The sequence below is a fragment of the Rana temporaria genome, chromosome 4 (genome assembly GCF_905171775.1).
Source record: "Rana temporaria chromosome 4, aRanTem1.1, whole genome shotgun sequence".
In the NCBI taxonomy this organism is placed as follows: Eukaryota; Metazoa; Chordata; class Amphibia; order Anura; family Ranidae; genus Rana; species Rana temporaria.
Window position 1 is genome coordinate 84,316,811 of NC_053492.1, and position 13,793 is coordinate 84,330,603.

The 13,793-nt window shown below is 46.9% G+C and overlaps 1 protein-coding gene across 5 annotated transcripts in view; it reads left to right on the forward strand.

Annotated features, from left to right (window-relative positions):
- The first annotated feature begins 310 nt into the window (after nt 1-310).
- ROCK2 (Rho associated coiled-coil containing protein kinase 2) overlaps nt 311-13,793 on the forward strand; it is a 262,565-nt gene continuing 249,082 nt past the window's right edge. For 3 of the 5 annotated variants that reach the window (XM_040348580.1, XM_040348581.1, XM_040348582.1), the window contains exon 1: nt 311-1,051. In XM_040348580.1, the coding sequence (XP_040204514.1) occupies nt 953-1,051 (99 nt within the window). In that variant the 5' untranslated portion in view covers nt 311-952. The remainder of the gene's footprint in view (nt 1,052-13,793) is intronic. The other 2 variants (XM_040348583.1, XM_040348585.1) reach the window with 2 other exon arrangements.

The window sequence follows — 13,793 nt, forward strand, 5'->3', positions numbered from 1 at the left end:
AAAGTATAAAGTTCTGGAATGTTGGAGAACAGCCCTGATCGCATATGAGGAACTGAAAGAAGTGAAGCCCCAGGATTACCATGACAGTCAGGCCGATCTCGGCCCTGTACATACACAGGCGGATGTTGGGACTACTCGTACTTTGTGGATGACACATGGCTGACATGCCATCGGGCTGGGCTAGGTGATGTGATGGGGTAAAGTTAGCGGATGAGCGATGTCCCAGCCATCCTCTTTCCCTCCATGGGTGTGTATGGTGTGTGCAGGAAGAGGAGGGTCTGCGGCTATAGGAGGCCGGCACTGACAGCGATCCCCGCCGAACTAGGCACGCCGGGAAGGGATCGGCACAGAGGCGGCACACACGTCCCATACACCGGGCCGTTTAGGGCACCGAGGAGGGGCGATCGAGGCGGGCAGGCGGCATCCTCCGTGGCCGGGAGGTGATCTGCAGGCGGGAGGGAGGGGGGACAGAGCAGATCCTGCCCCCGGAGGAAGAGGAGGGGGCACAAGAGGCGCCTCTACCGCACGGAGAGGAAGAAGAAGAAGCGGCGGCCAGCGGCACTGCTGGGACAGGCGATCAGGACTTTCTGCCGGTCCTACAACTCCTACTTCCTGTTACCGGCTACCCTCGGGGGTCAGGACCCGAGATCCGGGGGGTCCCCCCTTCCCTACATCGGATCCAGTAAAACTTTCCTCCTCCCTGGACCCCCAGCGGTGTGATCATGGAGCCCTCGCTGGGCACACGCTGAGAGAGCCTCCCCCCAGCCCATGGAAGAGGTCCTCTCTGCATGGACTTCTCCTATAGCCTTTGCTGGACTGAGCAGGACTGAGGCTGCCTTTCTTGGTGCAGGCTGATGTCCCCATGTCAGGGTGAAGGTGGCTTCTCTTCATCCAGGTGGGACTTTCCATAGAACCTCCATTGTATAGAATCTAGACTACACCAGCAGCCAACATGTCAGGCTCCCCAGGAGGGTGGATGACCAGCAGGCAGGAGAAGCTGGAGACCATACTGAGGAACCCTCGCTCGCCCATCAATGTGGAGAGCCTGTTGGTAAGTAACAACCTGGATGGTCACCTCTTAATAGTCCTTCCAAGTCTGGCCTTACCTGTATTGTTATGGAGGTGTGACCTGGAATGGGGGTTCCCCCAGATTGCCACTATTGTAGCCCAAGGTCTGGTGTTGGGGGTCCCAGATGAAAAGAAAGAAGCGCTAAAATTAAATTTGTCCATTGAATGTCTTCAGAACGCTTTTGTAAATGTTGGCAGGAATTTTGAGGTTGTTTTGGTCTTGAGTTGGACTGGTGGTGGGTTCATGTATCCTCAGGAAAAGTTCAAACTAGCTGTGGGAATACAAGAACTGGTGTGCTGGGATTTGTAGTACCGTGATGGCTGGATGGTTTCTGAATGCTGTGCTCTGTTGCACATGGAACTACAAGAACCAGTAGGCTGGGATTTGTAGTTCCATGACAGCTGGGTGGCTTCCGAATGCTGGGCTCTGTTGCACGTGGAACTACAAGAACCAGTATGCTGGGATGTGTAGTTCCATGACAGCTGGGTGGCTTCCGAATGCTGGGCTCTGTTGCACAAACCAGTAGGCTGGGATTTGTAGTTCCATGACAGCTGGGTGGCTTCCGAATGCTGGGCTCTGTTGCACGTGGAACTACAAGAACAAGTGTGCTGGGATTTGTAGTTCCTTGACAGCTGCAGAGTGCTGGGCTCTATTGTGCATGGGACTACAAGAACCAGTATGTTGGGATTTGTAGTTCCATGACAGCTGGGTGGCTTTCAAATGGTGGGCTCTGTTGCACATGGAGCTACAAGAACAAGTGTGTTGGGATTTGTAGTTCCATGACAGCTGGGTGGCTTCCGAATGCTGGGCTCTGTTGCACGTGGAACTACAAGAACCAGTATGCTGGGATGTGTAGTTCCATGACAGCTGGGTGGCTTCCGAATGCTGGGCTCTGTTGCACAAACCAGTAGGCTGGGATTTGTAGTTCCATGACAGCTGGGTGGCTTCCGAATGCTGGGCTCTGTTGCACGTGGAACTACAAGAACAAGTGTGCTGGGATTTGTAGTTCCTTGACAGCTGCAGAGTGCTGGGCTCTATTGTGCATGGGACTACAAGAACCAGTATGTTGGGATTTGTAGTTCCATGACAGCTGGGTGGCTTTCAAATGGTGGGCTCTGTTGCACATGGAGCTACAAGAACAAGTGTGCTGGGATTTGTAGTTCCATGACAGCTGGGTGGCTTCCGAATGCTGGGCTCTGTTGCACGTGGAACTACAAGAACCAGTATGCTGGGATGTGTAGTTCCATGACAGCTGGGTGGCTTCCGAATGCTGGGCTCTGTTGCACAAACCAGTAGGCTGGGATTTGTAGTTCCATGACAGCTGGGTGGCTTCCGAATGCTGGGCTCTGTTGCACGTGGAACTACAAGAACAAGTGTGCTGGGATTTGTAGTTCCTTGACAGCTGCAGAGTGCTGGGCTCTATTGTGCAGGGGACTACAAGAACCAGTATGTTGGGATTTGTAGTTCCATGACAGCTGGGTGGCTTTCAAATGGTGGGCTCTGTTGCACATGGAGCTACAAGAACAAGTGTGCTGGGATTTGTAGTTCCATGACAGCTGGGTGGCTTCCAAATGGTGGGCTCTGTTGCACATGGAGCTACAAGAACAAGTGTGCTGGGATTTGTAGTTCCATGACAGCTGGGTGGCTTCCGAATGCTGGGCTCTGTTGCACGTGGAACTACAAGAACTGGTGTGCTGGGATTTTTAGTTCCTTGACAGCTGGATGGCTGCAGAGTGCTGAGCTCTATTGTGCATGGGACTACAAGAACTGGTGTGCTGAGATTTGTAGTTATTTCACAGCTGGGTACCATTGTGCATAGGACTACAAAATGAGTGTACTGGGATTTGTAGTTCTATGACAGCTGGATGGTTGCAGAGTTCTGGGCTTTATTACATGTGGGACTGCTGTGCTTGGGATTCCTAGTTCCTTGACAGCTGGGTGGCTGCAGAGTGCATTTAGGGCTACAAGAACTGGCGTGCTAAAATCTGCGGTCCCACTTCCTTGACGGTTGGATGGTTGCAGACTGCTGGGCTCTGTTGCTTGTGGGACCACAAGAACTGTTTTGGTGAAATGTGTGGTTCCTTGACATCTGGATGGTTGGATATTGCACATGGTCCTCAAGATGCACTAAAAGATCTGCTTGTTTTGGCTGAGCACACTCGGAGGTCCTGATCCGATTCTGTGTATGGTGAATATATCTGATCTGACAGCGGGGGTGGGGTTGTTGAGCCTGACTTAAGCACCGGGTGCACACCAAGTGGACCAAACATTCTGATCTCTGTAGGATGCATTGCTGACATCAGGTTTTTATGGGCTCTCCATGTAAGGCTGAACGGACCCCTTTAGCAGTCTTATGTCAGCTCTGTGGGGGCAGGTCAGAGGGACATGGGTGCATTGCAAGGCCCTTCTGTAATATACGTTAGGATTTTTCAGACCATCAGTTCAAACCCAAATGGAACAGTGCCTGCCAAAACTGCAGTGTGGTTTGTAGACACAATTCACCAGCTACATTTTGCATAGAGATTTGCACAAACATACATTGTCATACTTTTGTGAAAGTGCATTCCTATGCAATGAACACAACTTTATTGTGTTCTTGATCTCGAAGGAACAGTGGTGATGGTTTGGGAGGATACAGCTTGGTCAATTGATTGTCCAGGAAGATATAACCTGCTTGATCTACTGCTGTTCCATCTCCAGGGACCAGCAGGGATTGTTTGGGTAAATACAACCCGTTCAGAAGAATACAACCAGGCCCATCGGCTGTTCTCCTGTAGGGACCAGTGGCAAGTGTAAGGCCTGATTCACACCTATGCGTTTTGCAGATTTGCACTACAGTCCATTTAAAGCGGCAGTTCACCCGAATTTTTTTTTTAACATTAGACTGATGCTCATTTTGTCAAGGGGAATCTGTTTTTTTTTTTTTTGTTTAAATCGAAGCAGTACTTACCGTTTTAGAGAGAGAGATCTTCTCCGCCGCTTCCGGGTATGGGCTGCGGGACTGGGCGTTCCTATTTGATTGACAGACTTCCGACGGTCACATACATCGCGTCACGAGTAGCTGAAAGAAGCCGAACGTCGGTGCGGCTCTATACGGCGCCTGCGCACCGACGTTCGGCAAATCGTGACGCGATGTATGCGACCGTCAGAAGACTGTCAATCAAATAGGAACGCCCAGTCCCGCAGCCCATACCCGGAAGCGGCGGAGAAGATCTCTCTCTAAAACGGTAAGTACTGCTTCGATTTAAAAAAAAAAACACTGATTCCCCTTGACAAAACGAGCCTCAATCTAATGTTAAAAATTTAACTTTTTGGGTGAACCTCCACTTTAACATAGTTTCCTATGGAACACGTTCTGTAGTGCAAAAAGCACTAAAAATGCATAGGTGTGAATCAAGCCTTATGCCGCGTAAACACGACCATTTTTAATGGTCTAGAAAAAAACACGTGTGTTTTTTTTTTTTTTTTTTTTTTTTTTTACGTAATTCTTGTCAAGCCTGCCTTGCCTACACCCGCTCCTGAAACAAAAAAAATGCTTGAGAAAAGCGTGGTGACGTACAACGGCACTATAAAGGGGAAGTTCCATTCGGATAGCGCCACTCTTTGGTCTGCTTTTTCTGATTTCGTGTTAGTAAAAGTTTGGTGAGAGACGATTCGCGCTTTTCAGTCTTCGTGCTTTTCAGTCTGTTACAGCGTGACGAATGTGCTATCCATTACAAATGCTAGTTTTACTAGAATGATCGCTCCCATCTTATAACTTGCTTCTGCGCATGTGCGTTTTTTTTTCACTTTGTTAAAGCTTACACACGACCGTTTTTCACGATGTGAAAAACGACAATGTGAAAAACGACGCAAAAAAATAGAGCATGTTCTAAATTTCGAATGGACATTTTTCACGTCATGAAAAATGCTCTGGAGCCCACACACGATCGTTTTTAACGACATTTAAATTTTTTTTAATTTTTCACGTCATGAAAAAACGGTCGCGTGTACGTGGCAGTAGGGTAGCTGCAGCCTGGCTGATAGACTTTTCCATCTCAGGGAATCAAGGCAATTTTTTAGGTAGATACAGCTTGCCATCTTGAGGGATCAGTGCCGATTTGTTCAGATAGATACAGCTTGGGTGAGCAACTGTTTTATCTCGAGGGACCAGTGCCAATTGTTTGGATAACTAGAACAGTCAATCAACCAGGCTACATCTCGTGGGACGGTAGCGATTGTTCAGGAAGATACAACCTAGCTAATCAACTGTTCCATCTTCTGTAAGCAGTGGCAATTGTTCAGGTAGACACAACTTGGCCCTTCGACTCTGTTGACTGTTCCTTCTCGAGAGACCAGTGGCAATTGTTTTGGTAGATACTATTTCAGGGGACTCCAAACTTTCTAAATAAAGGGCCAGTTTGTCATTTTAGACTTTAGGGGGGGTCAGACTGTGGCCAGCGGGAGTGTGTAAATTTTTCTGCATCAGTGGGAGTAAACATCGCCACATTTGGTATTGGGGAGAGGAATTATTACCCATCGTTGGTATTATTTGGAGGAATAGTGCCCATTGTTGGCATCAGTGTGATAAATGGTACCTCATTGTTGATGTTAGTTGGCAGACTAGTGTCAGTGGCAGGAATAGTGCCACAACGGCCAGATAAAGGCAAGCAAAGGACCACATCCAGCCGCCAGAGCTGCAGTTTGGGGACAACTGAACTATTCCATTTTGAAGAACCAGTGACAATTGTTGGGATATATTCAACTTTTCCATCTGGAGGCACCAGTAGTGATTCCTTTGGTGAAAAGAACAGTTGATCAGCTAGATACAACCTGGCTAATCAGCTGTTTCATTTCCTGGGAGCAGTGGCGATTGTTTTAGGTAGGTATAACCTGGGCCATCGACTAATCCATCTTGAGGGACCTTGTGGCAATTGTTTGGGTAGATGTAGCCTATCATCTCAAGGGACCAGTGGTGGTTGTGTGGGTGGATACAGCCTGGCCAATCTACTATTCCCTCTTAAAGGACCAGTGGTGATTGCTTGGGTAAATTGAATAATCATCTGGCCAGGTTCTATCTTGAGGAGCCAGTGGCAATTGCTTGGGTAAATGGGGCATAGATTGGCCAGGTTGTATCTCGAAGGGCTTGTGGCATTTGTTCAGGATGATACAACCTGCCTAATTATCTGTCCCATCTCACAGAAACATTGGCGATTGTTCTGGTATATACAACCTGACCCAATTGACTATCCTATTTCAGAGGAACAGTGGCGATTGTTTGGGAAGCTACTACGGCCTGGTGTTTTTTCTTTATATGTGCTAATAGACATAATTATCCTTGTTTTCTAACATCTATGAATGCCTTTGAACCCTGTCTGTATAATCTTATTTTTGGTATGGTACGTAATGTGTGAGCTTGCTGGGAGAACCTCCTCTGGAAGTATGCTTAAAGGCATTAACAGTTTACTTGTAGTTCTTTGGGCAACTGGTTTATCAGGATCAGTGTCGCGAGTTAATACTTTATTTAATAGCTCCAAGCTGCTTACAGGCTAGGAAGCCTTCACATGTCAAGGTTCAGGGCTGATATCTAAGGAAAGCAACTTGGGGTCAAAAGTCTTCCACAGACTTCAGCAGTGCTGCCTTCTTGAAATCGACAGAGAAAGCAAACAATGCAGACAGTTCAGCTAATACGAACTAGCCTTGGATTAGACATTTAAGCTAATTAGCTCTTGTTGGCGGTTATTAATCAGCTATTTGATATCGGGGCAATCCCTGATCATTAAAGCTTTTATTGCCTTACGGGTTTCATGTGAAATCTGACTATTGTAACGTACACATGTGCCAGTGATCTATTTTGGGGCTTGTATTTGATAAAATATTTCTGTTGCAGTGATAAGGTACCCAAAAACATAAGGTGGCAAACGGAAATTACAACTGCCTGTGTGCCAAGCTGAGAATTAAGAAGAGATGACAGCGTATTCGAAAAAGGAATTGTGGTCACCAGAGTCCTGTGGCCTTACCACAAATATATTTTTACAGTGTTTATGTGTGAATGAAGGGAACGTGCCAGTCTGATTCATAGGCTGAATGACAGCTTGGTCCTTATGTGGGCACCTTTTGTGGTTTCTTGGGAAGGATTCAACAACTTGTGCAGCAATTCATAACATCCCTATTAGAAATTGGCTGACAAAAGTTTGCATGACCAGACTAAAGTAAGACGATTGGATTCTGAAACAAATGGCGTAATGGTTACCCACAACACTTTCCTGTGTGGTGTGGGGAATGAAATGCAAAGTGTGCTCACTTTGGACAGCAATAAATACGTGATCAACAAGGATATGTGTTCCCCATATATCAGTATCCAAGATTGAAGAACGTATGTAGATGCACTCCTTGACCTAGGTAGAGGGCCCCTGTCTGAACTTTGGGGTTGAGGGATGTTTGGGTTTTGGTTTGACTTTGAACCTGCTACTCTATTCCTCCCAATACTTTATTTTTTATGCATGCTCTCGGGCTGTCATGCTTGTCCCTTCTTCACTACTTGGGGAGTCCCTGACTCGGAACAAGCATGTGCATATTGCACATCAAGAAACGTCCATGTATATTCTTATTGGGCATTCAAGACTTGCTAAGTAGTGAACCAAAGTACAGTAAAACCTTGGATTGCGAGCATAATTCGTCCCGGGAGCATGCTTGTAATCCAAAGGACTTGTATATCAAAGCAAATTTTCGTAGTGCACCTTTTTAAAATGAGTTCTACAATGACTGACTGCTCTCATATACTGTATATATTCGAGTATAAGCCGAGGGACCTAATTTTACCACAAAAAAATGGGAAAACGTATTGACTCAAGTATAAGCCTAGGGTGTCTATCTTCATGCCTCACTGTGTCCATGCCTAGACTGACGTTTAACATGGGAGTCTATGGAAGGGGTGCCCGGTTTGAATAATCGGTGCTCCCCAGTCGTAGGTCCCCCAGACAACAAACTGCACACTTGTAGAGGAGAAATGGGGCTGCATGTGTGCCACGTTCCCAGTCCAGGGGACCTACGACCGGCCGGTACCGGGTTCCCAAAGTCACCGGAGAAATTGCCTTTTAACATGGGAGTCTAAGGAAGGGGTGCCCGGCTTTGAAAAATCTGTGCTCTCCGGCCGTAGGTCCCCCGGGGCAACAAACTTTGCACACTGTAGAGGAAGAGTGGGGCTACATGTGTCGGCCGGCTACAACGGCCGGCCGGTACCAGGTCCCCAAAGTCCGGGAGATAAGGTGCACAAAGGTGACTCGAGTATAAGCCGAGGTGGGCATTTTCAGCACAAAAAAATTTACTGAAAAACTTTGCTTATACTCGAGTATATACAGTACTTATATTTCCCTCTTATACATACCAGATTTTGACAAGTTCCTCTCATTTATGTGAGTACTTTGGAAAATGTTATTTCTCCAAAGCCATTAATTACATTTTGAGGCCTGTGAGACAACAGACTTTTTGTTGGCTGATACTTTGATTACATTGTATTGTATCTGCCCTTGCATAGGCATGAACAACCCAGATCTTTGTACCCATTTTGGCAGCAGTTGGCACACCCACAATAACCTCCACAGGTAGTTACTGCAGTGTAAGTTGTACATTGGAGTATCCATGGGCCTTGAATGCAGTTCTATGCAGTTTTGGTCCGCTGATGTTAAAGGCCTGCACTAAAATGTAGGAAGACACGTGACACTATGAGATATATGGCTTGCAGTAACCACCATTTGTAAAGAATACAAATTTTATTGCTTTATAACCATTAAGATAGGGACAGCACAGAAGGCAACCATCATCTACCAACAAAGGAATGTCTTAGAATTTCAGATAAATTCAATAAACATTCTTGTGAAAGATATCCTCACCAATCCTGAGAAAAGCTCTAGGCATTGAGATGACTAAAAGCCCTGCGACCGCCATAAACGGAGGGAAAGGTAGAAAGGAATAGGGTGACCGAGAAGTTTGAGAAAAAGAAAAGAAGGAAGGGTGCACCGACCTAGTGCATTACCACTTAAATTTCATTAAAAACAGAATAAAAACAATGGTCTTACTCACAAAAAAAGCGCTTTTCAGACAGCTAGGAACTGGACCTCACGGCACCTGCCAGTGGAACCACAGACCAATGGACGTCTGACGCGTTTCCGGGGCGTACCGCCTTCCTCAAAGCATATCACCACTTAGGCCTTGAGGAAGGGGGTACGCCCCGGAAACGCGTCAGCCGTCCATTGGTCTGTGGTTCCACTGGCAGGTGCCGTGAGGTCCAGTTCCTAGCTGTCTGAAAAGCACTTACTTGTGCTTTTTTTTTTGAGTAAGTCCATTGTTTTTTTTCTGTTTTAAAAAAAAATTAAGGAGGTAATGCACTAGGTCGGTGCGCCCTCCCTTCTTTTCTTTTTCTCTAGCTATATGAACACCCTTTGTTCTGAGGAGGGCTGCAAGATCTTAGACTTGAGACTACACTTCCACCCGGGTTTGGCGGGAACACCAGAGCGCAGGAGATTTTTGTTTCACGACCGAGAAGTTTGTGCATGGCTCGGGATCCATCTTGCACACCCTGGCAACCCAGTCAAGAATTGGGATCCTCCGATATCTAGGGATCAACAAACAGTAACCTCAAATTGTAACAGCCATCCTTATTTGTGACCATGTCCATTAACAAACGAAGGGAGGGAATGTGATCATGGGTATGCTGTGATATTGACATGGTGTTCCTAAACAAGCTCTTCAGTCAGGAGGTCCAGACACAACTGAAGACCAGTGTTTTCATTACACGTGCCTGGAGAAATGTGAGCAAGCACAGATAACTAGTTGTATTAAATGGTTATAATTGAAAATAACTTGCCATAACATGAAGGAGAAAGGCATTGTCCATTTAATTAGCGCAGCTACATCGAAACCACCCTTGCTCCTCTTAGGCAGAAAATCACCAGGCAGCATGTGGCCATGAGAAGAGTCAGGCTATTTATTGCTATTTAGCTCAAAGCATGCCCATGTACACTGTCCCTTTTTATGTATGAGCCAATCAAACTGGCAGGAGATCAATTTATTGAACAGCCCGGGGCCCACGCTACTATTAATCCAGTACCGCTCACTAACATTTCTAATAGGTGTTAGTATTGCCAGTGTTTATTTCAGCAGCATTGCTCTCGGTAATGAATGTTTCACATGAACAAAGCTGAAAACCAACCGATATTGACTGATGGGCCAGTGTGGATTCCTTTAGTTGGGCATCTCGACATATGAACTGATGTTCTTGTGAAGAAGTAAATTGCCTTCTTCATCATCCCCTAGGCAAAGCCAGCAGTACACCCTTGCAGTGCGGAGAGGCACCACTGCAATGGTAAGGCCCGGTTTACGCCTATGCGTTTTTTGCAGGACCGAACTACAGTTCATTTAACATGGTTTCCTATGGGACACGTTCACATATTTGTTTTTTCCAGCCGCTGTGTGCTTGGAAAGGTTCAGAGACTTGTCAAATGCAAAACTGTACGTTTTTTGTTTGGCTCCACAGACTTCAGTGGAGAAGCTGCAGAAAAGCCTGTATTGTGTTTTTGCCCAATTTTACAGTGATTCACGTTTCGTGTTTTTTAATCTGCCCAACATCGATTTGGGTAAAAATAAGGGAAAAATCGCATGTGCAAAAGATGCAAAACGCACAGCAAAATGCACTGTAGAACACACCAATCACAAACTGCGTAAATGTGAACCGTTTGCACAAGGTAGTGTAAACTGTATGCGGGAGAGGAGCGATGCGTAAACCGGCGCTGGTTCCCGCATCGCACTAGTGTAAACCCAGTGTAAAAGAGAAGTATGGCGGTAATTTTTTTTTTTTTTTTCAGGATCATACTTGCCTAACTGGATGCTGGATCTGTTCCCCTGGTACCTCTAAGGCCTGGTACACACGATAGGATTTATCCGCGGATATGGTCCGCCGGACCGTATCCGCGGATAAATCCTCTGCGGATTTTAATTCGATGGAGTGTAGTGTACACACCATCGGATTGAAATCCGTGCCGAATTCCCATCGCGGTGACGTGTCGCGCCGTCGCCGCGATGATGATGCAGCGACGTGCGCGACGCTGTCATATAAGGATATCCACGCATGCGTCGAATCATTACGACGCATGCGAGGGATGTGTTCGGACGGATCGATCCGGTGAGTCTGTACAGACCACCGGATTGATCCGCTGGTGCCGATTCCAGCGGATAGATTTGTAGACATGTCTACAAATTTTTATCTGCTGGAATTCGGAAATATCCGCGGATAAATATCCGCTGGAACGTACACACCAGGGGATCTATCCGCTGAAACCGATCCGCTGAGATTTTTCAGCAGATGGATCCTCTCGTGTGTATGGGGCCTAAGGCCTTGTACACACGACCGAACATGTCTGCTGAAACTGGTCCGCGGACCAGTTTCAGCAGACATGTTCGGTCGTGTGTACGGCCGACCGGACAGGTTTCCAGCGGATATTTGTCCAGCCCACCGTTTTCCGGCAGACAAATGTTTCTTGGCATGCTAAGAAACATGTCCGCTGGAAGCCTGTCCGTCGGACATGTTCGGTCGTTTGTACAGACTCACCATACATGTGCGATCGGCCGCCATCCCTCGCATGCGTTGTACTGATTCGACGCATGCGTGGAAGCTTTGAACTTAACATAACCATCATACAGAAATCTCCGACCGGACATGTCCGCTGAAAACAGTCCAGCGGACCGTTTTCAGCGGACTGTCCGGTTGTCTGTACGAGGCCTAAGACTGAGAACCCAGCGATCTATCACTACCGATTTCTCGGTTCTCACAGTTCCGTGAGCAAAGAGCTGGTGATTGTCACTCACTGCTCTATGTTCTGCCCCCTCCTCGCTCATTGGAGGGCTGGGCTGTGAAGTGGGTGGGAGCGGCCGGCTCAGGCTCTTAGCGGCTCGCTGACAGGCTGAGTCGGGTGGCGGTCCAGGCATGTGGGTGGATTCTGACTCCATTGATCTTTACAGAGCCTGGACCGCAGGAATGCAGACTGTGATTCACAGGAGAAGTGCAGACAAAAAAGCTTTGGCTGTTAACTTCAGCTTATGTCAGGGGGTCAAAGGGCATATGATTCTGACTTTTAGGCCTCATCCACACTGGGCGTTTTTGGACGTTTTTACAGCAGACACTGTGCCATCAATTGTCACCACTGTGCCGTGCCATCAAACACAGCCACTGTGCCGTGCCATCAAACGCAGCCACTGTGCCATCGATTGTCACCACTGTGCCAAACGCAGCCACTGCCAAACGCAGCCACTGTGCCATGCCATCAATTGTCACCACTGTGCCATGCCATCAAAGGCAGCCACTGTGCCATCAATTGTCACCACTGTGCCATGCCATCAAACGCAGCCACTGTGCCATGCCATCAAACGCAGCCACTGTGCCATGCCATCAAACGCAGCCACTGTGCCATGCCATCAAACGCAGCCACTGTGCCATGCCATCAAACGCAGTCACTGTGCAATGGGGGGAGGCGACTGGAACAGAGAAGACAATAGGAGAAAATGATAAATGTGACAGCCTGGGGGTCTGCTCTGCTGGGGGCCCCCGTGCCTGCTGGGGGTTGAGCAAACACCGCTGAGTTTACCCTTTGCTATTACATTGGTTTAGAGTCTAAAAAAAAAAAACCTGGCTTCTAACTTTTTTAGCTGGCTCCTAGATTCCAAGCAAATTTGTCAAGCCCTGCGTTAGGGCCAGTTTACACCACAGAAATGCACTCCAGATATGTTCCGGATGAGTTTTTGCTTACTGTTTACACCACACCCATTTCCGGTGCTTTTTTGATAAATTTTGCTTTGTTCCAGTACAGTTCTGTGCAGAAAAAATGCAGCATGTTCCACTTTCATTTAAAAAAGAATTGCACCGGAAATTGACTGAAGCTAACTTCACCGGTGTGAAATGCTGTACGTGCATTTTTCATGCAGAAAAACGCACTGGACTGCATCTGGTGTGAACTAGCACAAAGACCCCTTTAACACTTAGCTGTGGCCGCATTAGTGGTAAAGCGCCATTAGTTTAACGGCACTTTTCGTCTGCTAGCGGGGCGCTTTTAACCCCCTGCTTGCGGGCGAAGAAAGGGTTAAAACCACCCGTGTTGCGCTGCCGAAGCATTTCATTCCAATGGGCAGGGGTGGTTTGGGAGCAGTGTGCACACCGCTCCCAAACCGCCACAAAGATGCTGCTTGCAGGACTTTTTCTAACGTTCCGCAAGCGCACCGCCCCAGTGTGAAAGCACTGGGGAGGCATTTTGCATGCGCTATTTTTAGCGCTAAAATGCCTGAAAAACGCTTTAAGTGTGAAAGGGGTGTAGAAAACAACGGTTTGTTACGAAAAGGCTCTGAACTTTCATTCAGATTCATCCAATTAGTTTCTTGGTTGTGTTTGTTTCCAACAATCTTATTTACGATCTTAAACGATCATATCTACAGTTGATCAATGTGTATAGCCAGCATGAATAAGGTAGTAGATAGAAATGTTTCTTGGGAAGCAACCAGATGATTATTATAATATGGAACTGAATGTTCTAATTGTTTTTTAATCCCAAATATGACTTTAGGATCCAGTGACAATGACAGCAGCCTTTTGCGTGTTTTGATCATGCTGTAAATATTTTTTTTTTTAAATAGTAACTTTATTGAGACATCCAAAATGACATGCTTGATGTGAATTCTTCTCTAGCCGTATGACTAACCA